General features: G+C 39.4%; 3 protein-coding genes across 5 annotated transcripts; 2 read left to right on the plus strand and 1 right to left on the minus strand.

The window, feature by feature from the left end:
* On the plus strand, positions 1 to 3,351 carry LOC121948526. The gene is made up of 3 exons (XM_042493943.1): positions 1 to 549; positions 2,533 to 2,682; positions 2,805 to 3,351. Exons 1-3 carry the CDS (start codon positions 217 to 219, stop codon positions 3,030 to 3,032), a joined length of 711 nt encoding a protein of 236 aa, XP_042349877.1. The 5' UTR covers positions 1 to 216; the 3' UTR covers positions 3,033 to 3,351.
* zc4h2 (zinc finger, C4H2 domain containing) lies at positions 3,292 to 11,640 on the minus strand. Its single transcript, XM_042493944.1, has 5 exons — positions 11,464 to 11,640; positions 10,519 to 10,690; positions 10,081 to 10,253; positions 5,110 to 5,272; positions 3,292 to 4,014 (listed from the first exon to the last, which is right to left on the minus strand). Exons 1-5 carry the CDS (start codon positions 11,514 to 11,516, stop codon positions 3,901 to 3,903), a joined length of 675 nt encoding a protein of 224 aa, XP_042349878.1. The 5' UTR covers positions 11,517 to 11,640; the 3' UTR covers positions 3,292 to 3,900.
* On the plus strand, positions 10,648 to 27,258 carry LOC121948525 (moesin-like). 3 transcript variants are annotated; one of them, XM_042493942.1, is made up of 16 exons: positions 10,648 to 10,724; positions 13,532 to 13,634; positions 14,878 to 14,925; positions 15,143 to 15,226; positions 15,307 to 15,402; positions 15,569 to 15,691; positions 16,264 to 16,415; positions 16,518 to 16,601; positions 16,689 to 16,835; positions 19,582 to 19,678; positions 20,366 to 20,529; positions 20,662 to 20,792; positions 20,980 to 21,140; positions 21,605 to 21,697; positions 24,331 to 24,564; positions 26,615 to 27,258. In XM_042493942.1, the coding sequence occupies exons 2-16, from the start codon at positions 13,551 to 13,553 to the stop codon at positions 26,777 to 26,779; spliced, it is 1,863 nt and encodes a 620-aa protein (XP_042349876.1). In that variant the 5' UTR covers positions 10,648 to 10,724; positions 13,532 to 13,550; the 3' UTR covers positions 26,780 to 27,258. The 3 variants fall into 3 exon arrangements, with proteins under 3 accessions (XP_042349876.1, XP_042349875.1, XP_042349874.1); XM_042493940.1 differs by having other exon boundaries at positions 10,682 to 10,729; XM_042493941.1 differs by lacking the exon at positions 14,878 to 14,925.

Below are 27,258 nucleotides of genomic sequence, written 5' to 3' on the forward strand. Positions count from 1 at the left end.
GATTAACGTCGAGGTAAACAGTTTGGAGGGAAAACTGTGTCAAGTTAAACTCGGTTCATCTTTCACTCTCAAAGTGTTGCTCAACTTTTGGTTTCGATACCAACTCAGAAAACTGGACGCTGTTTCATTTTCAAGTTACGTCACTAAGTACACGATGTTTTATCGTGTTAAAACGGATCCAAACTGTGATCACGCGTGATTTGTTTTCTATAAAAAATGGCGGCGGAGGAGGAAGAAGCCCTAAAAAATTACTGCAGAAGAATGATATCTCGTGCCCAAAACAAACAGCAGCATCTCCAGTCCTCAGAGGAGGACAGGAGGAGACAGACATACAGAGGAGCCAGAAGGAGGACCGACCGTGAGAGACACGTTAAAGCCGGGGATGAGTTAAGAGATGACGGAGACAGTACTGTCCCTCTCCCAGACTACACACCACGAGACCACCAGACCCCCCCGTGTCTCACACGTCAAGGTCCTGAAGTCCAGCCTGTCCCCCTTCAACTCCTCTCAATGCTGAGGCTGAAAACTCTCAACGAGGACATGAGACGGGTCAGGTGACGCTCTGTGTGACTCATTGCTACCAGGGGGGCTGTAAGGGACTGTTCTTAATTTATCAGAGGAGGGCGGTGGTGGGGGTGTGGTTTCTTTCTTACTTTTTTATTTTTTACTCTCACCAAGCTACACATATTTCTCAGGCCTCCCCGGGTGATTTTGGGAAAGCGCATGACCCTCCTCCCACCATAAATTAGTTATTTGATCATAAAAAAAAATCTTTTATGTTTGAAAGTTAACCCAGCTTGTTTTCTTGTCACCTTTTACAAATATCTTGCAATTTGCTCATTGCCTTTCCCAGTGTTTTGGGGGAGAATTAAACCTTTTTGCTCAGGTTTCAAAGGTTTAAATACTCGTGAATGGTGTCTGAATGTAACACAAGAAAAACACGTCCATTCAGGTTTCAGAGGGTTAAACCTGTGAACCCTAAGCAAACTGGTGCTATATCTTTCAAAAACATGGTTAAAAAAAAGGCAATGAGCAATTTAGTTAGACATATTTCACAAATTGCAAGAAATGAGCCGAGTTAGAAAATTATTTAAAAATAAAATAGGGGAACATGTCCAGGGAAAAAAGAAAAAACCTAAAGAAAAACAAAATATTTATAGCTAATTCTAATTATCATAATTACACATTTAAAGTTATGTTACATTTTTAAAACACCCTTTTTAAGTCATGTCCTTTTTTGATTTTTTTAAGTAATTTTTTTTTAATATTAATTTTCAGGTAATGTTCTTGGACCAATTTATTGCATATTTTTGGGTAATTTCCTCGTTTATTGCTCATTGCCTTCTTCACATGTTTTTAAAAGAAATCAAGCAAATTTGCTCAGGTTTTAAAGAGTTAAAGGTTAATACAAAATCCTGGAATTTAAAAGGATTATTTCATATACTGTAGACTGTATATAAAAATGAACATCGTGACCACTGTCCCAAAGTTAGGCGCAAACATCTCAATCGCCCCCGTGGCTGACTGCATTACAGGACATTAAGCCCAGTCCTTCATGTTGGTGAATGGGACATAGGCCAAACTCAAAACTCCAAGTACACGCAAAATTATTTTTTCTCAAAGGTGGTTTCTGTCAGGTGCTGATCATCAGTCTGATGTGAAAGGTTTTCTGGTATGTTGGGTTTTAATGAGTTATTTAATTCTACAAAAAGGGGATTTTTCCGCCATAATTGATAGTTGTGTATGCCAATCCGTGAGCTAGCGTTCAACAATGCTGCCTACGATTGGTCAGACGGGTATTTTGTCTTCACCACGGATATTTTTACTGCAACGACCCCGGCTCCGAATGACGTCACAAGTGCAGGATGGCAGCGGCCATATCTGGGATATTTTGGCTTCATTTAGGCATAAGAGGGGTAAGTGAGGACGCGTCGTCCATCTTTATATACAGTCTACGTTTTTTCATGCTTTCATAGTATCGTTAGCTAGTGTAGGAAGTTTATTTTTGGCAAAATTTTAAACAAGACATGTAGAATGAAGTGATTTTGATGAAATAGCTAATGTGATATGCTATTTCTGACGGAAGCGTTTGCTCCACAAAATGTGTTGTGAAAATCCAATGAAATTTCTGTTTTTACAGTTTCTAGCTATGAAGAAGGTGTCATTTTGATGATTGTAAAGAAACCATGCCTTCCAAACCTAGTTTTCTGTAAAATAATTACAAAATACAGCCATTTAAAGTTGTTTACCCCTCCCCTAAGTATAAACAAACAATTCCTAATCAAGACAGAAAAAAATGCTAAATTTCTCTTAATCTAAAGGCATGTTTTCTTTAAAAAAACGGCAGTAAAATAATACAAAATACAGCTATTTAACATCGTATGCCCCACTCTCAGCCAAAATAAAAAAACACCAGTACCTCTGAAGTGCTTAAAAAAATGGACATGCCATCTCATAAATACTGAACAGTCCCTAATCGTGATAGAAAAACCACACATTTTCTCCACTTGATGTGTTTGTGTTGTCTGTTAGGCTGCAGAGGTGGAGCTCCATGATCCTGCTGTCTGCAGTGAGTGTGTGGAGGAAAAGGCTTCTCTGGCCTTGAGAAGTTTTATCAGGAGGAAGACACAACTGCAGTTCCCAACGCTGAAGGGCAGACTAAATACACACTTGAGCTGTGGAGTAAGTGACATTGTCAAACTCTTACAAGCCTTAAGTTCTCCAACTGCCAACAAATATTTGCATCAATTCAGCAGATCAGATTAATTATTCACAGGATTAAAAGAATAATGTCTCTGTTGCAGGAGTGTGCACAGTGGGGGAGTTTATGCAAAAGCGCTCCGATGCCCCTCACTGGATTTGGGAGGAACTACTTGGTGGAAATGTGCGGGTCACAGCAACCTGGGGTTGCCTTAGCAACGACTAAGGAACGTGGAGTTACCCTGGCAACAGATGAAATGAGGGGTTACCCTGACAAAAACGCTACAGGAACTCATTTAGCAAGACCTCGCTGTCCTTTTTCAGACAGATAGCTGCAGACATGATGGGCACAGTATTAATACAGCGAAAGGGACAATGTTGTGGCGGAGTCAAACATATTCCTATCTCTTTATTTTGACGCACAGACTAAACCCACCCATTTGCCCCATTAAACACTAATCCATATGCTGATGGTGGCGTCCTCGGTTATCCTGCTCGGCTACAGCTGTGTTTATGTTCACACTGCTGCATGACACAAACAAATGTCTAGCCTTTGTTATGATCGTAAAACAAAAGGACATGCTAACAAGGTTAGTACAAAACAGCCATTTATTTTCTTATCACTGTATTAAAGTTAAACACACAACAATATTCAGAGCAAATGAGTCTGGCCTTTTTTTATCCCGTTTGTGGTCACTTGAACACTGTAAACATTAAAATGTGTTTTATTTAACTTCAATTAAACCTATTTGATTTATATATTGGCACAAAAATACACTACAGACAGCCATGGAAGCACGCATGCACTGAACAAAAAAACTGAAAGTACAGTACAATATCTAAGGCAAAAAAAAGCAACATGAGCAAAATTATTTGGACATTTTAAGTTTTGCATTATTGCAGTTACATGGTTAGGTGCTAGTAAACCTACTATAGAAGTCATACAGTTACATGTAAACACATCCAAAGCACTGAGAAAAACAACAGAATGACGTTACCAGATCTTCCATCAATTTCAGTCGACACTTTATGAAAAAAGGTACTAAGACAATTTGTTAAAGTGGGGACTGTTTTTGGAAATTGTCCTGTAGCACAGATCTGTTCTTTCAGTCATATATTGTGATGTACATGGCTGATCTTAGATCAGTGTATCGGACCAGGTCCCTTTAAATGCTACTGAAGCTGAGGGTAGAGTAAGATCTACTCATCAGGCTTCCTTTTGGGCTTCTTTGGGTTGCGGGAGCGGCTCTTGGCCTTGCACAATGGGCAGATGGGAGCATTACGATGGATCTGCTGGTGGCAGGACAAGCAAGCCTGGAGAGAGAGGGAGGGGGGGGGGGATTTAGAGCAATCACGTCATATTATGCCCTTCTTGCTGCCTTGTAGATGAGCAGTGCTGTCAGGCGGTATCGGGGAGAAACTGACCAGCGTTACATACAGAAAAGGGGGAGAGATTGACCTGGCCTCTGTGCCGGGATCGGACGTAGTAACAGCGCCATAACGAGGTCTGTGCAAAAAATAAAGCTGCAAAAACGTGACCATGGGGAGCACGGGTGTGATGTTTTGAACATGTGTTTATGTGTGCGACCCATCATGGGAGTAGGGTTGCAGCGCTATACTATTTTTAAGGTATAGTGTAGTATGACGGTTGACAGTTATCATACCTTGTACATTTGCTTATTTATGGCACTGGGGGAAAAAAGAATGCAGCTGGATGGCGAATCTCAATTGTATTGTCGTTATTTTCAAAAGGGAGACTTTTTACACATACTTCCATTAAAAAATGCTTTCAAGTCTAAATTATAGCGATAAAGCATTTGTTAAACCAAAATAAACCCTTCAGTTTTTATTCATTTGACTGATAATAATAATAATAATTCTTTAATACCGTGATACTGTGAAACTGCAGTATTTTCTGAGACGGTTATCGTTCGGTGAAAATCTCATACCATTTTTGAACAATTAGAGGCTAATACAAAGAAGAAAAACAGCGACCGTAATTGTCTGCCAACAGGGAAAACCGTGAGATTTGAAAGCTTATTCTCTGAGCAGAGGACGCGATCAGCCAATGTATGGCACAGGAGTAATTGTGATGAACATGTTATGCCTTTGTTATTGTTGAGATAGCACTGCCAATGTGTATATTATATGTCACACTAGAGGCCAGCGCTGTCGTGTTGTGAGTTGTGTCGCGCCTGCTTTTGATGGCAGGATGTGGTGATGCAGTGTATAATCACATACTGGAGCGAGCTGATGCCGATTTGGTCTGTGGCCGATTTGGTCTGTGTAAAAATGCACGGCGGTATAATGAGGGAACTTCGTTGCGGCCCTAAAGCATGATCTCTTTGTAAAAGCGGCTCCTGTTTACAGCTGTTTTCGGTCAGTAGAAGTAGCAGACAGAAGTATTACCTTCATAGGCGGGGGCTGCTGTCTGAAGGTGGCCGTCTGACGTGCATCTTGCTTCCTGGACACCTGAAGCTGCTGTGCTGCTGCGGCGGCGGCAGCGAGGGACTCTGGAATGGCGGGCTCATGCGGTTCCTTCTGCCACTCGGCTTTCTGCTTCTCGAAGTAACTGTTCAAAGCAAAGAAAGAGAGAAACCTGGCTAGCTGTGATTCTTATTTAGAGCTTATGAATCATATCACAGTTGAGATTATCCCATCTTCACTGTGTATCAAGAGACATGGAGTGGCAAAAGGAAATACAAAGGCACCTAAAATTGGAGAACATTATAGTCGATCTCACGTGTCTTCTTTATATGTACAACTCTGAGCGAAAGTACAGTCATTGTGAGAGTATTTGTCTGCGTGCATGTGAGTGTGTCTGTGGGTGAATGCAGAGGGCTGGGAAAGAAATTTGGCCTTGGACTATAGGCCTCACTGGCCCATTTTCAAAAATAAAAAAAAAGTGATATCCCCTTGCTTTACACTCTCTGGTTTCTCTCAAAATAGGTTTGTGTTAGAGTAGAGGAATCACAGAACAAATTTAATGGACTGTGTTTCCTGTAACCATGATTCACCAAAGCCCTGTCTAAGCTTACAAGCGGTATGTGAGTACGTCACACACAGAAGTTTGATTCTATGTCACACTTGTTTTTACGCAAGATAATATTAAAGTAATCTTTTTGCTGTTACGTTCCCTATAGGCTCGCAACATGAGATTTTTATTTTCTCCAAAGTTCTCACAAGATTACACCTTCTAAAACACTTACACTGGGCGCTTTAACTGTCAAAATGACTTTTCTTGGAAGCAAGGTGTGCGAGTGATAGTTATAGCATCTCCTTGGGCGTCATTATAAATCTTTCTCTGTGACGAGTTCTCTCTTTTAAGAGAAAACACGGCAGAACAACAGCAATAACTTTCCAAGTACCTCGTAAAGGGAAAATCAAAGAACACGCCACCAAGAGGGAAAAGAGAGACGACTACCACCTGGCCAAATGAACTCATCAGCTCATCTTCCACACTAAACATGTCCAAACTGAGAGGACAGCCTGCCCACATGCTGTCAGCATGTAGAGCAACAGTGGTCCTGCTCACTTCCTCACAACTTATAGACTTTTTATTTGGGAGGAAAATTTATATTCAAAATATCCTGACCAACCAAAAATACAATTACAATAATTTTGACTTTCCCTATTTACTGTCAAGTTATATAGAATGTCACATCTTGACAGCTGTGAGTAAAAGATTAAATCAACACCTGATAAAATCACTGTAGGCCAAACTGGGTCTATATTTTGATCTGTACAATGGGAGATAAAAAGTCAATTTCCACAACTGTCCTTATGTTCAGTTGAAAACATGCACATGATTCTTAGCCCCATCAAACACCCCCGATCATGAATACTCGTCACTATTATCTCAGGTTTGCTCCATGGCAAACTGTCCGATGTGACAGTAATATCATCCATTGTTGATGAATGTCAGACTGCAGTTTGTACAACTGAGAGTCTGTGTGTCAGTCCTCGATGTGCCTCAAATGTTGTGAACAATGAGGACATTCAAGAAATTTCAAAATAGATGTACTGATCAGAAACTTGACATGGAGGGGAAATTGTTTGGACCCAAGTATCTGAATAGGTTAACAGATCTGTCTATCAAGAGAACACCTGTCAGATACTTATTTTTAAGCTTTAAATTATTCAGATATGCCTCACAAGAATGTAAGCTAGACTAACATCCTGTGAGAAAAAATTAGCAGAGAATAGATTGCGGCCACTGGTAGCACCATGAATTGTGCATCACTTGCAACCACAATCTGCCTCCTCTCAAGGCTCAATTCCTAGAAGACTTTGCACTTACAATATTAAAGCTCAAACACACACATAAAACTTGACAGCTGAGTGAAATTTTCTCTTTTTTGCATTTGATTGCAATTATCCATGTGGCAAAGCACAAATGTTGCCTTTGTGCCAAGAACACAGTAGGCAGAGCAATGGCAGAGAGAAAAAGAAAACTGGAACTTTAAGACTGCAAGCTGCAGGTCCTGACGAGGTGCAGGGGCACGGCTCGCACGATGGTGCCTTTGCCTGACTACAATCACTGCTGCCACGATTACCACAAAGTCTGGGCATGATACCTTAAAATGTTCTTCGGTTGCAACCAACTCTCTGAAGATGCTAAAAATTTCACTGTAACCGCATGTGACTACTGGACCTGATCTTTGTGAATTGGACAGTTTTGGGCATGAAGCTCATTTGCATGGAAAGGGACCAATTTTGCACCAAATGTAGACATATGACCTGAAATAAATATGTTCAAATGAGCACCAAGATGTTATTTGCTTTACCCTTTGTGGGTGCTTCATTTTTTCTCATTTGTGCAGGTTTGGTATTGCAACGTTATTGTAAGGTTGACTATTGGCGCTTACACAAAAATATTTACACCATGAGATTTTTGATTTAATATCATCAGAGATGTGGATATAGTGACCAAGTGGATAAAGGGAAATATTAGAACAGCTAGAACAGTCTGGTGAGTCCAGAAAATGACATCATTTTACTGTAATGCAGCCTTTAAAACCAGGAAAAGAAAGAACATATGACATTATGGTGACCAAAAGGGCAGGGAACTGCTATTTGTCCTTGACGTCTGAGAAATATGATCTGAACATCTGATCCAAAACTATTCTACTAGAAAGTAGTCCACCCACCTCATGACCTACTGCCTGTCATCTTAACAGCTCCCTTAAAGGACTTTAGTCACGCTACTAAAGCACTCAATAACATACCTCACAGCCATCACCTGTACGATCAGTCACCACCCATCAGAACTGGCAGTACAACTATAAATGTCTCTACTGTATTTATAACCATGTTTGCGATTACTTGCTTACTGTTGTGCAATGTTGCAATACTCTGCTCAACTGCAAACTTCAAGCTGAAGACAGAAATCTGCTGAATGCTGAAATACTCTGTAACTGCATAATAACATCTTGACTTTGACAAAGGATTATGTAACTGCTTCAGTGGACATTAATACTCAATCATAGATATTGTCGTCTAGGAAAATAAAAGTCACAATTATTTATATGTATAAATACATATAAATATCTACTGAAGTCATTAATGCTTAAAGCCTGGCTGTTGCAGAGTCAAACAAACTATTGATTTGGTGCATGAAGGAGTTATTGTATGAAGGAGTTATTGTATGAAGGAGTTATTGAATCCCTTGAACAAGAAAATGCATGTAAAGGCAAACCATTTTTTATGAAGGGATCACAACTAATAATCCATTCTCTCTTAAGTGTCATCGAGGGTATTGACAGTTAGATATTGCTGATATTCTCAGATAAAGCTGAAGACATCTGATCTGGGATTTTCTACCCTACTGTCATTACAGACCACCCCTGCCCGTATCATGATACACTGACTTGCAATTGGCTGATCTCGCTCTGTAAACGGATGTTTCTCAAATGTGAGACTAGTTTCTAGCCATGTGGACATCTCATAAACAGAACTCCTCTTTGACTTTTTAAATTCTGTTCCAACCAAAATTCTCTGTCCTCTGGTTGTGTCTCAATATTTTAAATCTCCTTGTGTGCAACCCCTGCTTAAGTTAAGTGATCCACATGATTTAATATAGGCCCATTTCATTACTACCTTCCTTTGCTTCATGACTATAATAATAACAAATTAATAACAAATTTCCTTTATGGATTCTGTTATTGCTGAATCGCCCATTCAGCATGGTCACATAGTGATGCTGTGACAGATGCTGTCTTCAGGGTCATAAATTATATCTTGCTGGGTGCAGCCTGATGTTGCAGATGATACAGTAGACCAAAGCATCATTATTCATAGACTGAAGCAATGGGTCAGCATTCAAAAGGACTGCACAGGAGTGATTTTTGACTGGGCAGAAATTATTTTTTGTGAATGAGTTGATTTTCTCAAAATCACTTATTTTATCTGGTGTATCGCAGGGCTCCCTTCTTGTACCATTTCTCTTTGTATATGCAACACTTATATGTACTTGCGGCAGCGCAGAGTAATCAAGTTACATGACTGGGAATCAAGTTAGATTTGAGTCCCAAATTTGATGACTTTTGAACTGACTTGACAAAATTAAAAAAAGACATGCAACTCGACACCAGTGGCTTATGACTGCAAGTTGCCTTTTCACTTTAAAATACTTGATACCTTCCCCCAAGCCCAAAAATTTAACAGATTGTTGTTTAAAAATTGTGCCACAATTCAATTATTTTTCATGTCCTTAATCAACTAATGTTAATGCCGTTCATTCCCAGCAAGTCAACACTTTATTTCCTCGAGTCCACTTTGTTTGAACCAATCCGACAACATCCAGTCAAGTTGCAGGAGAAAACCATTAAGAACTAACATTACGTTGCTGAATGGCAGTTGGAAAAAGTTATACTCAAGATAGTTTCATTCATGAACAGAAATGATGTTGTGGTCAAAAAAAAGTAATTACAGTATGCAAAACGTGCGGATTCAAACAGACAAAGACGCAATGACTTCCATCAAAATCGTTTTAACAAATGAATACATTTTGAAAAGCATTCAGATTTTTGTAAATTTAATATATCATTATTTTGTTGTTATAAAGGCATTAGATTTGGCGAAGAGCACATTATAGGCTGAGTGCAAAGACTTGAGACTTATTTGTGACTTGCAAAATAATAGCTATTGATAAACTACACTGATGATAAACCGATATCCCTACAAGCCTGATTGTCTCTGAATTTTTTCAAAGTATGCAATATCAACTTGAAGACAACGCACTATAAACTGTATCAAGCAACATCTGTCAATTTAATTAATTACAATTTAATTTCAGTGTATATCTCATGCCTTATTTGTGTGTGTGTGTGTGTGTGTGTGTGTGTGTGTGTGTGTGTGTGTTTAAGTGTGTATACTGACTCCAGGGAGAGCTTCTCCTCCTCTTCGTTCAGGTTGGGAAGTCTGTGCAGACCTAAGGTCATCCTGAGGGCATCGACATGCTCCTTCAGAGGTTTGTACTCATCATGCAGGCGGCGAGTTGTTTCCAGCAGCTTATTCAGGTCATTCTCCGACTGCTTGATAGTGCTCTCCATCTATGACGACAGGATTAAATATTGCAGAAATACATAAATGTAATATGTTTACTATAAGCTAAGATTGTACCTAGTCATTACACTGTATATTTTGCAGTGAAAATAATTCTGGCACTGAAAATGCATTTGCTACATTTTTATTATGTATTGTTAACCTAACATTGCTATTCTATTGCCAAAGTGTACTTATTGTAAAGCTAATCTGAGATTTCAACAGCACTTCCTCCACAGAGGGTGCTTAACTCTGGATGTAGGACTCACTCACCACATTGATATCTGCATGGATGAGCCGCAGCTCCTCCACATGTGCCATTTTCTCTTGTAAAAGCAGATCCATCTCTTGTTTGTACTCTTTCAGGTGCTTCTCTTCAGACTCCAGAGCCTCAAACTCAATCTTAAGACGAGACTTGATCTTCTGCATCTGGACAGTCTTGTTCCTGCAGACAGTGACACAGACAGAAGACACCAGCTGTAAGGTTATTTCCCTTGCAAATGCAACCCCCCCCCAAAAAAACAACAAAAAAAAAAAACCAAAAAACAAAAAAACACCTAAAAAATTTACAAATAAAAACAAGATCTATAACACCAGACATCATTTTCCATCTGTCGTGCAGCGCACTGAGTTTGAGTAAAATGATAAATAACTTTGCAGATGTGCTGCACTGATGAAAAATGACCAGTCAAATCAGTCTTGTATTAATGTGTAGTGCATTATTTACTGTATTATGCATATCTGTTAAGCAGTTACTCTGTGTGGCTTCAACGAAGACATAAGGAAAAACAAACACCATCCTGCCACCGGTGTTCAGTGAGATAATGACAGACCGATAAGCTTGCTAGCTAAGTAGCTAGCTTACCCACAGACAAAATTAGCATCGCACATCTGGCATTTTGTGGGTACACATCTGGAATGTTGTTGTATTTATCATCCCAACATGCACCGTAACTAACGTTACGGTCTCTTTGTTTCTATGTCTCGTTTAGCCGGTGGCATTGTTACCCAACCCAGACGGAAACGAGCTAAAACTAGAATAGCAGAAACCTATTAAAGACAGGGTGCGCAGCAGACGGGCTAATATTAGCTAGCTCAGTAACAAAAGCCAAGCCAGGGGGCTCATTCTTGGCCGGCTAACGTTAGCTTAACATAGCGTTTCACAGTACGTGCCAAACATCTGACAACAATTCACTTAGTTCCGCCTCCGACTCTTACCGTATTTCCAATATGTTTTCCAGTTTGCACATTATTTCTTGTTCGTCCGCCATGGTTTCGCAGCCCCTCGTCGTTCAGCCGGCCAGCTCAGTTACCCGTGAGGCCACGGTGGTCTGCTTGTTGATAAAAACACAATAGCCGGTGTGAGCGCGCACATGAGCACGCGCCCGCAATGTGACACCGTGGCTACGTGTGATGAGTAGCAGCACGACCCCTTAAGCATGCACAGCCTGTAATTATAACTGAGATAGAAAGTATCCACTTCCCCTTACATTTACACTCCGATTGAAACAACTTCACACTAATATTAAATAAAACATAAAAGAAACGATATTGTCCTAACTGTAGAATACTGGAGTACAGAAACAACATGGAAAAACACCACAGTAGTAACAAAGACATACTTGGGCCTGTTCAGTGAGGTGTATTATTAAAGACTGCTGTGGCTGCAGGAATAAGGGTCTTCCCAAAGTGGCCCCCTTCTCACCTCAGTGCTCTACCTGTGCCCGCAGGGTAGTGGGGTGAGGTGACTGAGTGGTTGAGTGATGTCCTGTTCTATTGAAGTAGCAATGCGTGCAGTGGTGCTGGTGTTAAGATCTGTGAGGTTGGGTGTGGCAGTGATGTTATGCATGTGAGATTGGATCAGTTAGTAACTGAAAACATGTCAACAGTGGAACAGTACAGATGGATGGGCTGAATAACTAATAATTTTCATTCAGATATCTGGAGGTAAGAAAATGTCCATGCCAGGTGTTCCCTTGAACAAAATTGCTCCTAATGTTGGTGTGTTATTTAGCCCCTTTCCCAACAGCCTATGCCAATATGGGTAGTACTATTGGATACCTTAGTTTGTTTAGCTTCAGAGACCACTCCCTTCCCGCTATGTTAGAATAAGGCCTGCAACAGTCAATGAGACAGTGATGCCACCCTCTAATTATTTTTGACTGGTGGGCCAGTGGGAAGCCAGGAACTGTATCAGGGTGGCCATGGTGGTCCTACACTGAGCATTACTAATGTACTCTAGATGACCATCCTACATTCAAATAAAATTCTTATCAGACTCTGCAGGTAGGGCACTGGGAGCTGACCTTAATAAGGTTAAACTGTAGGGATCTTGGTTACAAAACCTATTAACAGCTGTTAAAATATCGTGTGTGTCCTCTTTAAGATTATGGTGCAGGGTTTTGAGGTTATTGAAAGCAAACAAAATGTGACGCAGGTCAGAACAGAGCTATTTGCTTTTATTTGGGGGTGCATAAAACGACCTGAATAACAGAATATGGTGACATGGGATGAAAGCCATGTGAGGTGCAGCGAGTGACATGTTAGGACTGTGGAATAGATAAATTAAATGCCCAATAACAGACTTGCCAAATTCATACTGGGATTTTTGGAATAACTCTCTCTAGGCAAGGGAGCTTGCAAAAATATTTGGCAAGGCAGTTTTCCAATATTTATACAGAGAGAAATGAATTACCTTGTTGTGTTTGTTGTGTGTAAACCAAACTTGAGAACATCCAGTCTTATTAAGTGTATTTATCTTGCAGAGCACTGTCACCATTAACCTGACCAAAGCACAAAGGTCTGTCTGTGCACCTTTGCCAGTTAAATGCACTGAATATAGCAAATATTCAAAAATACATCCCTGTTAGCCACAACAAATACTCTTATCTTGATTAGTTAGCAACAAACCTACAGACCAAACACACCACCACACCAGCCCCAAAATCACTGTATGCCATAACAACATATGCTTAAAACATTAACTGGAAGGATTATTAGATTAGCAGAGTGTGCTGGTGCCTTTGCTCCCACTGGAACACCAGGTGCTACTGAGTAACTCTTGATTTTTGTCCATCTATAAATAGGTTTGGGAGACAAAGATTGTGTCTAGGCCCTCAATGAGTGATACACAGCCAAAACGTAATCAAATTCAGAGAAAAAGTCTTCACAGACAGCGAAGGCTGCCTCTGTATAATGTGGGGGCCCCAAGCTGCTATTGGATTAGCTAAGAGAGGTACTTGGGAACAATACAATGGTCCATTCTCATTCAGTATAATCCTTGTAGGTATTGCAAGCAGTTTCATATGACTCCAGAGAGAAAAGGCTACTACAGGCACCTTTCCGAAGAAGTGTTTCGGCTACAGATTAAAAAACTACAAATGTCAACTGTAAGTAGCTACCTTTAATTTTTTCATATCGACATTTTCACTGTTACATATGTTTTTGCAGTTGTAGTGGTTAGATTGGAATGTGTAAATCTGCTCTGTGATTCAAAGGTAACAAGAGGACATCAGTCCATAGTTTTTAACCTAAAGAAATCATTTTTAGAGAAAAACATATGATGATGTCATGCCTAGCTTCCAGTTGACAAGTTACTGCATTTGCGCTCTTGGATTTATTGTCGTCATGTTATTTAGATAAACAACTGTGGCAAAGTTAAGCCTTCTCTTCCTGTTTTCATAAGTATCCATTGAAGCAGTCAGTCCCCAGAGAATTTTCAGCAAGGCTTGCAACTGTAGAAAGTTATTATTATCATTATTATTACAAGCATGAACCTGTTCAGAACCCAAACGCACAGAAAAAAAAAATATTATGGTGGATTCCTACTCTAAATACGCTCCTTAAAAATTAGTTTATTTATTTTTCATGAATGGTTAACTCATACCAATTCACAAAATGATCCTTTAAAACTCTTTAAGATTAATATTCTGTGTACATAATCAATAGGATGCATTATAAGCAGAGCATCAGAAAATTCAATTAGAACAGCAGTTCCCTGTTTAATCAGTATTTCCCCTATTCATTTTCCGTTGACACTCAGATCCACTCTCCATGTCAATGGACGGCTTTAAGCTACAAATCTGCCATACGGTATTTTGAATTGTATATTTAATATAACACATTGTGTTTACTTTAAAATGGTTTAAAACAGAAAGTATGTACTTGAACGCTTGTTAAATTAGGGGGCGTGGCTCTGTTGTAGTCCGCTTTAGATGATGTGCAACACTGTGATTGTCTTATAGACATCCCTTCAAATAAATCTGTGTATTTGAGTCAAGTCAGACAACCGTAATCATAGATTTAGACATCCCAGAAAAGTTATGTCCATTGATATGGAAGGGGGATCGGAATGGGTTAATATAAGCTCTGCCTTGCTTTAATAATCACAGCTATATTTGTAGGGAATGGATCAATCAATTTCTAATCTATACTGCTTTTTTTCTGTTTTACAAGTCAGTTTATACCAGCAACTGCAGATATGTGTTCATGGTGTGATACAAATATTCAAGATTGATGCTTTATGGGTGTCACTGCGTTTGACCAAGCCGCTAATATTTATACATCATGGCATGAACCCCATGTTCTCAGTGAAGTCTAAAATATACTGTGGGCTTCATTTTTTGATTGTAGTCCCCACCAACCTCTTGTGATTGGATGCTCCTGGTTGAACAGAAGAATGTAAGAACCACTCTTTTTGGTCATTTTGCTGTCAAAGAACCAAGAAATTTAGCATTGTTTCAACGATCAAACTAAACTATCACAGATTTGGTAGTTCTTTTTTTTTTCACCCAGCTGTTGCTCTGCATGCTCCTTGATGCTTCTCCAGTAACACAGAGGAACGAGCAGCAGGGATATTTTGCCCCCTGTGGCTCAGTGTGAGTGTTTTCTCTGGCAGATAAATGTCCGGGTTACAACCATGGACGCTGAGCTGGAGTTTGCCATCCTGCCCAGCACAACTGGCAAGCAGCTTTTTGACCAGGTAAGCTGCTATGCATTTACAATCAAGCCAGGTGATCCAACAGACAAACGTGTAACTGTGTTACTCATTGGTGTGTTAAGATAGTGAAGACTATCGGGCTGAGGGAAACCTGGTTCTTTGGCCTCCAGTATCAGGACAGCAAAGGCTTCTCCACCTGGCTCAAGCTGAACAAGAGGGTGAGAAGAAAGTTTTGCGTGTGTGTTTTGCATCCCACGATGGCATAACTTTTAAATGAAGATGTCATCATGCTTATGGTTATGCTACTTTGTCACCCCATTGAGGCTAATTAGCACATATTTTTCTTCATTCCGGCATCCCTCTGCTGTGGGGTGCCAATCCCAGGTGACAGCTCAAGATGTGAAGAGGGACAACCCTTTGCTGATTAAGTTCAGGGCCAAGTTTTACCCTGAGGATGTCGCGGATGAACTGATCCAGGAGGCAACACAGCGCCTCTTCTTTCTGCAGGTTGGAGATGAGCACATGCACAAAGACACTGACAATTTTTAAAGGGTAAAAAAGAATGGAATAGAAATGACTCCTCATCACCGTTTTCAATTAGATGGCACCGTGTTTTATTCATATACATTGAGAGGGATCCAGATACATTCCTTCACTATGAATATATGCTAATAGAAGAGTAAAATTACTGTTAAAACAAAAATAGGAATCAGATAAATGTGCTTTGAGAATTTGGACAATACCACAATGTGATTAATGCTTTCTTATGCAAGTGTGGCACCCTGCAGACGCAACAATAAATAACGTATCTCAATCAAAACAAAACCTTAACGACCAGTGGGAGTTCCGTAATGAGTCATGCAGAACCCATTAACCCTCACAGGTCTTTCATGAGGGAATGGATGCACACAAAAAAGGATCCAGGTGCAGTAAATATACACAAAAAGACATAGGATTTCTCTCTCTGTGAGTTACATCAATACTTTATCTGAGTGTATGATACCTTTATACAGACAGTATCATAAAACATTTGGGAATCGTGTTAAAGCAGAACTATCTGTCTCATGTCTTCATTTTAGGTTAAGGAATCCATCCTAAATGATGACATATACTGTCCACCTGAGACTGCGGTGCTCTTGGCCTCGTATGCAGTTCAGGTAAAACAAGGAGACTATAGGAAAGACTATCACGTACCGGGATACCTCACAAGAGAGAAGCTGCTTCCACAGAGGTACTGCGTCCTGTGGTTATAAGTGTCAACCAAAGTTCAACTTAATTCTGGCTTTAGTCATCTGAATTCTAACTGGTGTGTCGTCCTTACTGATAAAACCAGGGTTTTAGAGCAGCACAAGCTGAATAAAAGTCAGTGGGAGGAAAGGATCCAGGTGTGGCATCAAGAGCACAAGGGAATGCTGAGGTACTGCAGTCTCACAACAAAAAGTCTTTATTGCATTTTTTTGCAAACAGGTGTTCTGTAACTCATTAAATTACTCCATCCCCACAGAGAAGATGCCATGGTGGAGTACCTGAAGATAGCCCAGGATCTGGAGATGTATGGGGTCAACTACTTTAACATCAAGAACAAGAAAGGATCAGAACTGTGGTTGGGAGTGGATGCCCTGGGGCTGAACATCTACGACAAAAAGGACAAGTAGGTCCATGTCTTTGACAAACTTGTTGTGAATCATTATATGCTTACTGCTGTATGCTCATGTATGGATGAATTCTTCCGTCTTTGGTGACCCCTGACCTTTCATCTTGCATGAAGAGGAGGTTTTGTGAAATGTCTCAACAGTGGATTGTCACAAAATGTCGTTCAGATATCCATGGTGACAGATCTTAATGACAACTTGATTTATTGCCATCAATTTTTGTACAGACATCCATGATCCCCAGAGGATGAATCCCACTGACCTTGGTGTCCCCTGACTTTTCATTCAGCACTACCAGCAGCAGGTCAAATTTGGCCTAATCAGTAAAATGGATTGACATCTAAAAGATGTTTAGGCACAGAATTTTGTATAGACAGTCATGATTCCCAAGACATATTGTCTAACGTCTTTGGTGTTCCCCTAATTTTTTTCTCTCACCATCAGGTTGAAATTTTTGATTCAGTTTTGGTATATACATCCATGTTCCTAACAAGATTAATGGTACAGTAATTACTTTGGTGATACTTTCATTTAATTGATTTAGTTACAAGGACAAAGCAGATGATTTAACATTACTGTAAATATGCTAGTGTTAGCCAGCTGGCCAATTTTCAGCTGTGTTGGCAAGATGTTTTGAAACTAGAGCAACAGGAAACAGAAGAACATTAGTAGAGTAATACATCAACAATATCCCGTCTTCAGTACTTGTAGACATTCAAGCAAGCAACAAGAAGCAACAATACCCAGCCAAGCAAATCTGATTAGCAGTTGTTGATTCATGCAGAGCAGCAGTAAGCATTAAAACATCAATTAAAGGGGCGCCCAGTAGCTCAGTTAGTAGAGTGGGCGCCCCATGTGCAGAGGCTACGTCCTCGCCGCAGCGACTGTGGGTTTGATTCCAGCGTCAGCCCTTTGCTGCATGTCATCCCCTCTCTCTTCCCCTTTCACGCTTAAGCTGTCCTTTCTTTAATAAAGGCAAAAAGCCCCCCCAAAAAACCCCAAAAACATAAATAACATACAACAATCATAATGCAGATCCTAATAAAAAAGGTTGCAGTTATTAGTTGGTAAAATGATATGACACAACAAACACATGCAGCACTGAGTTATAGGACACAACGATAGAAGAGCATGCCAGATTGTTATGAGGTACTTTTAAATATTTCATACCAAAGCATCTGAGTTTGCCAAGACAACGGACAAGTGGCAGCAGATTAGCGGTCAGAAATAACAGCAACAACTAGAAGCGTACTTGGAAAGCGCAGACCTCTACCAAGGCCCAATTCTCTATCTTGCAGTGTTAATGAAAGTGAAAAAAGTAATTGTTTTGAATCCGCTTTAAAAATTAGTCCCACCTTGGTCCATGTTATACCCTTTTCAGTTTTATGAAAGTTTTGAGAAAATCAGGCCAGTAGTTTTCTCTGTGATCCTTCTGACAAACACACCAAACCAAAGAAAAAAACAAAAAAAAATATGATCTCCTTGGTTGAGGATTAATAAAATTACCATATGAATAAAAAATGTTCACGTATGACTTTTCAGAAACTATGCCTTGAGAATTTGTGTGAAGGTTTGTCAGATGGCACCGTTTCTTTTTTTCAGTTGGTAGGATATTCCACAGTCGAGAAGCTCTTAAGGAAAAGCGTGATGGCTGAATGAGTTGAACCTGTAAAGATTTACATAGTTCCCTCTCACACCACATCTTCCGGATCTGTTGTTGAATGTTTCTGTTTAATAGAAGTACTACATGATGGAGGAGCCTTCCTTTAGGGTCTTAAACATTAGGCAGATGTTAGTGTACTTTATTAGTTGTTCTCATCTAAGGGTGTTCTATTTTTAAAGAATGTTGCAACAATCGTAAGAATTGGGTTTTCTCTCACTTTGAGAGCCTGCATGTCCACAGAGAAAAATGGGCTTAAGTGCTATATCTTTTGCTTGAGTAAAATTTGTCATAGAGTAAGTAGGAAATATTCTTTGCATTCATATGGTGCTTTCTTTCCTGCTGTTGTTTTTAGGCAGCTTCTTTTGTACCTAAAGCTAGCCAGATTGTATTTGATTATTTGCATTGGGCCTACTTTTTCACTTGCAGTTTGGAGGACAAGGTGGAGTCAAGGATAATGCCAAGATATTTTACACAAGAGATCTTTAAAAAATATACAGACAGTATTCTTACCATAAAGAAATTAAGCCATTTAGTTACATTCATCTGTGTTACACTGGGTTTAGCTACTGCTTGTTCCTTGTTTTGTTTTTGTTTTTTTGCATGGATATAAATTATAGTGTCATCTGCATATCTGAACTTCACACCATGTGCAGACAAAAAGTAAATCATTTAAATATAAGCTGAACAGGAGAGTTCTGCACAAACAGGATGCTGCACATTTAACTTTAAATTTCAAAATTCTTGTGCTATCATCAGGTAAAAGTGTCAATATGTGCAACTCTGGTTTATGACCAGATAATTGTAAAATTCATGACATCCCCAACAGTGCTAATTAACCAATGTTAGCATGCCAACATACCTAACTAAGCATAAGAACATGGTAAACCTGTGCAGCATCAGCATATGCATCGTCACTGACGTTAGCATTTAGCTCAAAGTACTTCTGTGCCTAAGTACAACCTCACAGAGCTGCTTGGCTGTAGACTTCCTTTGTGTCATCATAACTGTTTTTCACTGTGTATAAAGACAATAACAACCTCTCTTAATAGATCACACTGGTAAACCATGCCTATATTTTACAGGATGACCCCAAAGATTGGCTTCCCGTGGAGTGAGATCCGAAATATTTCCTTCAATGACAAGAAGTTTGTCATCAAACCAATTGACAAGAAAGCTCCGGTATGCCAAAAAAACATTATTATTACAGGTTAAATAACAGCAGTTAAAATCTATGAAGCATATCATTACACGCAATACAACAAAGGCCACATTAAAAGTGAGTTTGGTTTGAAAGATATGCGCTATTTTTACCAAATACCTTAAGTCAGCTTTGTGCAGCTTGATTGTATGTTGAACTGTGAGCTTATCTTGGCTTAATTCAATTCATGGATGTTTGTGGTGGGATTAAATAGCTGCTCCCTCTCCAGTCCTTGAGATTTTATAAGTAGTAGCCTATTCATTATCTTCGCATTAGTAATTTTTTATGAGAACATTTTACAACCGCAAGATCCTACAAGTGCCTCTTCAAAGATATGCCTATTCATATTTACTCACTGCGACAACAAACAGGAGATGTGACTGAATCTCCTATCCTTGATACTGGAGAAACAACCAATTTTGCAAATGCATAAATTACACAAGTAATGTAATGAGAGCAGCTGCTACTTGATCTCACTCATAAACAGGAATTTAGCCTCAATTTGCCTACAAGCACATACTTCAGGAAAGCATCCAAGAGTTTAGAAAAATTTGCAAAATTCTTCCAAACAAAACTATCCCTTCAGGATATAAACCCACTCTTAACAGTAAAACAGATCTGAGATGCTATGTGTCATAAGTCACTGATTGCTGATTTTTGTGCTAAAGGACTTTGTTTTCTACGTGCCTCGTCTTCGCATCAACAAACGTATTCTGGCACTGTGCATGGGGAATCACGACCTGTACATGCGTAGACGTAAACCTGACACCATTGAGGTGCAGCAGATGAAGGCCCAGGCCAGGGAGGAAAAGAACAAGAGGCAGATGGAGAGGTAAGGAAGAAAGACATAATGAAGGCTTTTTTTTCTTCAAGTTTACAGTGTGTTCTCTCTGCTTTAAGAAAGAACTGTCAGGAGATATAGTTTTTTTTTCAGATGTGTATTTATGCACAATTCTCCTGTCAGGGCTCTGCTCGAGAGTGAGAAAAAAAAGCGCGAAAATGCTGAGAAGGAAACAGAGAAGATTGCTCGTGAGACCATGGAGCTGATGGAGAGATTGAGACAGATTGAAGAGCAGACAAAGAGAGCTCAAGATGGTCTGACAACTTTCTGAATACAAATGTTTCTCAAGTTGAATTTTATTTTTTCTGTTTAAGAACATCAAAAGAATGGCAGAGTATATTGAAATATTTGTCATTTTTAAGATCCCTGCTAAGCTTATATGCTATGAGGGAGTCTCTGGGTATATGTGTATGATGATTGCTCTGCACATGTGTGTTTCAGAGCTGGAGGAGCAGACTCGCAGGGCTCTTGAGTTAGAGAAGGAGAGGACAATTGCTCAGGAGGAGGCAGAACGCCTGGACAAGGACCGCAGAGCTGCAGTGGAAGCTAAAGCAGCCTTACTTCACCAGTCTGAAACACAGATCAAGAGCCAAGAAAGCCTGGTACGCAAAACACAAAACACTCCTTCATGCTGCGTCTAATTACAGTCTAATTGGATCGATTTAATTATAAGGTGGATTCACTCCAATCTTAAAAATGGAAAAACTGGCTGCTGTTATCATCATTCAGCCTGAGATTAATTAACTTTATTCCCATCATCAAGGAGTCCTTATGCTGTATTTACATATATTGATCAAGTCCACCTCTAAGCTAGAAAAACATATTGATGTCATCTAGTAGATACACAAATTCAGCTTGATAGTATATTTGAAATTATTCACATTTTTTAGCGGATTGAATAGACAGGCAATTACCCCGAGCCATGATGCTGCATAACATGTACCTGCATGCACAGACAAACACACACATACTCTCTCCAACACACGTGCATCCACAGACAGAGCACAATGACCTCAGATCAGGAGCACTCTTAACTCTGTTCCCATTTGTGTGCGTGTGTGTATAGGCCACTGAGCTGGCAGAGCTTACCTCTAAGATCTCCCAGCTGGAGGACGCCAAAAAGAAAAAGGACGAGGAAGCGAATAGATGGCAGAAAAGGGTGAGAATTAATGAAAGAGCCAGAGCAGGATAAAGGATGATTCAAACATAAGCAAAGAGGGATGTCTGGCACTTCTAAGTGTTGGGCTCCGGGTGAAGTAGAAGCAAGACGTTAACCTCAAATAAGTATATCAGTAGACTTTCAAATTGTGATTGTGTGAATTTTATGGGTGTCACTGAATTATCCCAGGCAGCGAAACCTCAGCTCTGTGACTATTACAAACCATTATATGTATAGTATGGAAATTTTACTTTGACCTAAAGTGTATGCAAATCTTCAAATAAGATGTGCTATACTGAAGTTGCAGTCACCACATTATTTTGTTCATTTAATTTATACATTTATTCTGAAGGACAGGGCGCATTGATCAGCATAACTGTAAATGTGCCAGTGTGAGCCAAAAGGCAAATTTTCAACCATTTGCCTCTCTGCCTTATGTTAAGTTGACCTTTTAAACAAGAAAACAAAATGCACAACAAATAACATTAGAATTGGAAGAAGAAAACACGAAGGGCTAAATGGGATAAAAAGCATAGAAGAGTGAGGAAAAAAAGAAAATTAGAAACGGTCATAGCACAGGGACAGATCTGTGAAAAAAACGGACGCATTTCTCTGCCTACTCTGTTGTCTTATCTAATGGCCTTACTGCACTTGAATGAAAACAACCAATCAGAGCAGAAGGGTCTCTAACACAGCTGTCAATCACATCATTCACTGTTTATGAACTGGGGTCAAATTGTCACACTAGGCAGCACTGATCAAATATAAATCAGAAATCTGATTCTGCACATTTTCTGTTTCTCACCCCAGATTTTTTCAGAAACATATTTTAGTGTACTGTTAAGCTGTAAAATGAGAAAATACGTCTCGCCGGCGGGAGGGGGATGCTTGGTGCTTCGGTCAATCATTTCCAACTTGGCGGCCGGGTCACACACTTTCTCATTTTTCAGCTTAACAGTTCCCTTCAATATATTTCTGAAAACATTTGAGGCCAGAAATAGGCAATGCAGTAACAGAATCTTGATATATTTGGTCAGCACCGCCTAGTTTGACAGTTTGACAGCAGTTTATGGAGTGATTGACATGATTAACAGCTGTGTTAGTGACTCCTTGGCTGACTGGTTGTTTTTGATGCGCCACGGTCGATTCTAGTGAGTGCCATTAGTGACAGCAGGAGAGACATGATTTATTTTTTTTCACAGATGATCTGTCTCATGTACTTCTTTCAGAATATAGTGACAGTTTCAGCACATTAGAGTTATTGTCATAAAAGTTACCAACTGCAGCTTTAACAAAACAGACAATCAACAAAAGCAGTTATAATATGTTAATATGTTATAATATGAAAACAAGTCACATTTCAGAAGACACTGCAAAAGCTGATAGTCAGCGCAAGCAGTTTAAACACGACAGCATAAAATCATATTATATTACAGAAGACAGATAAAACCATAAGGGATGCAATCTAAAAAAAACAAAAACAAACAAACAAACAAAACGAAGAAAAGAGAAAATGAGAAAATCAAACAGTGACTTGGTTATTTTTTAAGCCAAGTTTTAAGACTATGTGCAAAAGAACGGTAAGAATCACCAGGTCGTATATTTAACAGAAGGATATTCCCAAACTTGCAAACTCTCTTTTAAAAGCCATCAAGCTAAAATATATTTCCTCCTTGGGACATCTATGTGTCCGTTTACTCTAGAACTTGTTTTCTCTCCCCAATATTTTTTTTTAGATGGATGTAGTAAATGGAGCAGGTTCTTATCTATTGATATTTTTGAATATTAAACAAGCATTGTAATATTTGATAAGATTTTCCCTGCAAAGGAGACTATGTCTAAGAAGTATATAACAGTGATGGTTAATTTTAGATTTTTTATCCCAGACCTTGACAGATGTTAATATACAGATGGAACAGGCTTTAATATTGTAGTAAGAGACCAAGTGCTTTTACAGTAGCTTATATGCAAAAAAATTATAGCATGGAAATAAATTGGATAAAAAAATAACAGCTTCAGGTGTCAGAGTTTTTTAATAAATCAAAAATTGTTTAGGCTTTGCAGCACCTTGCTTATCTTGTTTTTTCTTTTGAAGCACAGAGCTGAATCTAAGATGACGCCAAGGTATCTGAAGCTGGAAACAACTTCCAGCTTCTCATCTAATACTGAATGTTACTCACCCTCATTTCTGTTTTTGAATGGGAGACTGCGATGCTGATAAATGACTATAGTCATACAAGACAACATATTTGGGAAATGTTGCCTTCATGATTGACTTCTGTTCCAAAACATCTTAACCCAGAAATTAGCAGGCTACCCAAATTATAATGTGTCACGGTAGTTTTGGGATGATTTATATATTTGTTAATGTTTAGGGAGACAAAAAAGTAGCCTACAATTTTTGTGTAGTGTGGTTCAAATGCTTCTTGAAGTAGTACTAAAATATGAGGTAAAAGTATCCCAATTCTCCACCCAGATATCTTTTATTCTCAAAAAGCACTATTTCAAGTTTGTGGCACAGATAATTTTCTCAGAATAGGAGCACCATGTTTCAAATCATGTTTTGGAACAAATCCAATATTGCACTTTAATATCCAACCAAAGCTCTTACTGCGAGATATGTGTGTCGACAGGCGATGGTGGTTGAAGCTGATTTGGAGCGAACCAAAGAGGAGCTGAAGAGTAAACTCATGGGTGTCCACATCCAGGATTCAGTCCACTCTCATATGCACGAGCACGATGAGACGGATGAGAGCAGCGCAGAGGCGAGCGCCGAGCTGACTTCTCCTGGCATGGTCAGAGATCGCAGCGAGGAGGAGAGAGTAACAGAGGCCCAGAAGAACCAGAGGCTGCAGAAAAACCTCAAGGTAAGGTTAAGTGAATATAATCAAATTTCCTACTTTGCGAATTTGCTGTTCTCTTACTCACCGGCAGGTCAGAAGTCATGTTCACCTGGAGATTAGCAGTCCCTGGGCTGTCCTGGAGCTCTTAAGAGTGCAGACAAATGAATCAGAGAATGCCTTCGATTTTCCAATTCAGTGGTTCAAGGTTTAGTAAATAAGGCGCTCTGTAAATTGGGAACCACTCCAGCTGAATGCTGGGACCAGTGCATCATTGCTTCAATCTGCAGTTAGACTCATGGCCACTAGATTATAGCGCCAACAGAACAAGCCATAAATTAAAACAAGCACCCAATTCCCCTGTCAAAATACAAATTGTTTTACATCATATGCATTTTAAGCCAAGCTACACTCTAAAAAGTAATTCAGGGAACCTACAACCGCCTAATTAAATGCAAGGTTGAGGAATAAAAATTCTAGTTTATTGAGCTAGATAAACCTTTTAAGTTACAAACATAATTTTGATGAGTTGTGTAGACATAATTATGTTGAGAATTACATCAACTTAATATTGTGTAAATTATAACTCAAATTTATGTGTTAATATATTCAAAACAAAACGGTAGTTGTAGTAAGATAGTGAAATTCTCCTCCCTCAGTTCGGGATTTGAAATCCCCTTCCCTGACCACTTAAACTGCCTGGGCACATTTAGACAGTGAAGACTTTGTTAGGAACCTGCAGGCGAAACAACTATGACATTAAGGCCATTTCTTACTTAAAATCTTGTGTTTTGCTTGCAGCTATTAAGTAAGGACTACTTAAAATGCCTTTGATTTGTTACTTTTTTGTAGCTGAGCCAATTTTGTTTTTAGAGTATAAAGAGAGCGCTCTGTGGTAATGTTGATCTGTCAGTTGTATTGAAATAACCCAGTACTACTGGATGGATTGCAATGCAATTTATACAGGTATTCGTGGTCTCCAGAGGATGAGTCCTGCTGACCTTGATGATTCCCTTACTTTTCTTCTTGTGCCACCATGAGGTTGATATTTCTGGGTCACAGTAAAAATATTTAAACTTATTTTACAGATAATAGGGCCGTTCCTGACTTTTTTTCATATAGAATTTGAGCGGGGTTAGACAGGATGTTCAGAGTGATAGTGACTTACACATCATGTGTAAGTCATAGTACACAAGCCAAGTTTGCCCTCCGAGCTAATGCATGCTAACTGCACTCATGAGGGATCAGGGATGTGCAACAACATTTTTGCCGACATTAGACAAAATGTTAGCATGCAAAGAGGCTAAATTAAGATAGTAGATCTGGTAAATTACTATCAAATATTAACTGCACTGTGAGCTTGTCTGTGTGCTGACATTAGCATTTAGCTCAAAGCACCGCTGTGCCTAAGTGCAGCCTCACAGAGCCGCTGGCTGTTGACTTCTTGTCTTGTTTTTAGAGAATCTCTGGCTCTCAGTCACTGCCTTAATAATTAATCATAACTGTTTCATTTATAACTTATTAGCCTTGGATTTATAAGTAAGGTATGGGGAAACGTGTGTCGTAAGCTTAAATCAAACTGAGCCGTTGTGGCTGCCACTTCCTTGTCCCACCTGTAACAGTTTGTAATTTGAAAAGCACATTTTTGTTGCTTTTGTGAGCTTTTTTAAAGGTGTTTTGATACATTCACGGTGTTACCTGTTGACACAGTGATATAGAGCTTTTGACTCTGCTGTAAAGATGGCAGCTTAATTGCCACCAAAAAGATTGTGCATCACCGAGAACATTGTTGTGGGTACATTATCATTCTTTTGGTTTCATTCAACTTGCAAATCTCATCCAGACTGAGGCCTATAACAAATGAAAGGGAATTGTTCTCTATCTCACAGTGAAAACATGATGTTGCATAGAAGACTCAACACAAAACTGGACTTAATAACTATGGACAATGGATTGTTTTCGGATGGGGATTGAAGGGGAGTACAGGGGTGACAGGAGAAGGGCAAGGCTTCTGAATAGTCTCCCAAAGAGTCTCAGGAAAGAGGATCTCATTCACTGTGTTTGTGTTCTCTTTCAGTTCCTGAGCACTGAGCTGGCTGGAGCTGTAGACGAGAGCAAAAAGACCCCAAATGACCTGATCCACGCTGAGAATGTGAAGGCGGGCCGTGACAAATACAAGACCTTACGTCAGATTCGTCAGGGCAACACCAAACAACGCATTGATGAATTTGAGTCTATGTGAGAGGGGCTGCTGAAGGCCCACTCAGACTGAAGGCGAGATGAGGATAGAAGATAAAATTGGACACGTGGAGAGATTTTTAGAAGTATAGGTGCAAATTATTGCATAGGTAGAAAATTTACCAGACAGGTCAAAATATATATCACCTTTAATGTGCATGATTTTAATGCCGTTTAATCTGTAAACAAGTCATAAGTGACAGCTGTTCAAAACACATTTTTAATTTCATAGGAACAAAAACCACATTCATGGTCTACTTCAGTGTTGCAAACCTATGCTGTGAGACAAACGTAATCCACGCTGTCATTTTTGAAAAAGGTTTGCTGTTGTCAATCTTATGGCACACATTTGCAATTTCAAAATGCCAACTAGTTTAAACTTCACTGAAATTGATTAATGAAAGCATAGACATTTAAGGCACTTACATCTAAATGTTAAATCCTCTATTCTTTATCACAGAAATAAAATACACAGAAACACCA

The sequence above is a fragment of the Plectropomus leopardus genome, chromosome 9 (genome assembly GCF_008729295.1).
Source record: "Plectropomus leopardus isolate mb chromosome 9, YSFRI_Pleo_2.0, whole genome shotgun sequence".
NCBI classification, from domain to species: domain Eukaryota; kingdom Metazoa; phylum Chordata; class Actinopteri; order Perciformes; family Serranidae; genus Plectropomus; species Plectropomus leopardus.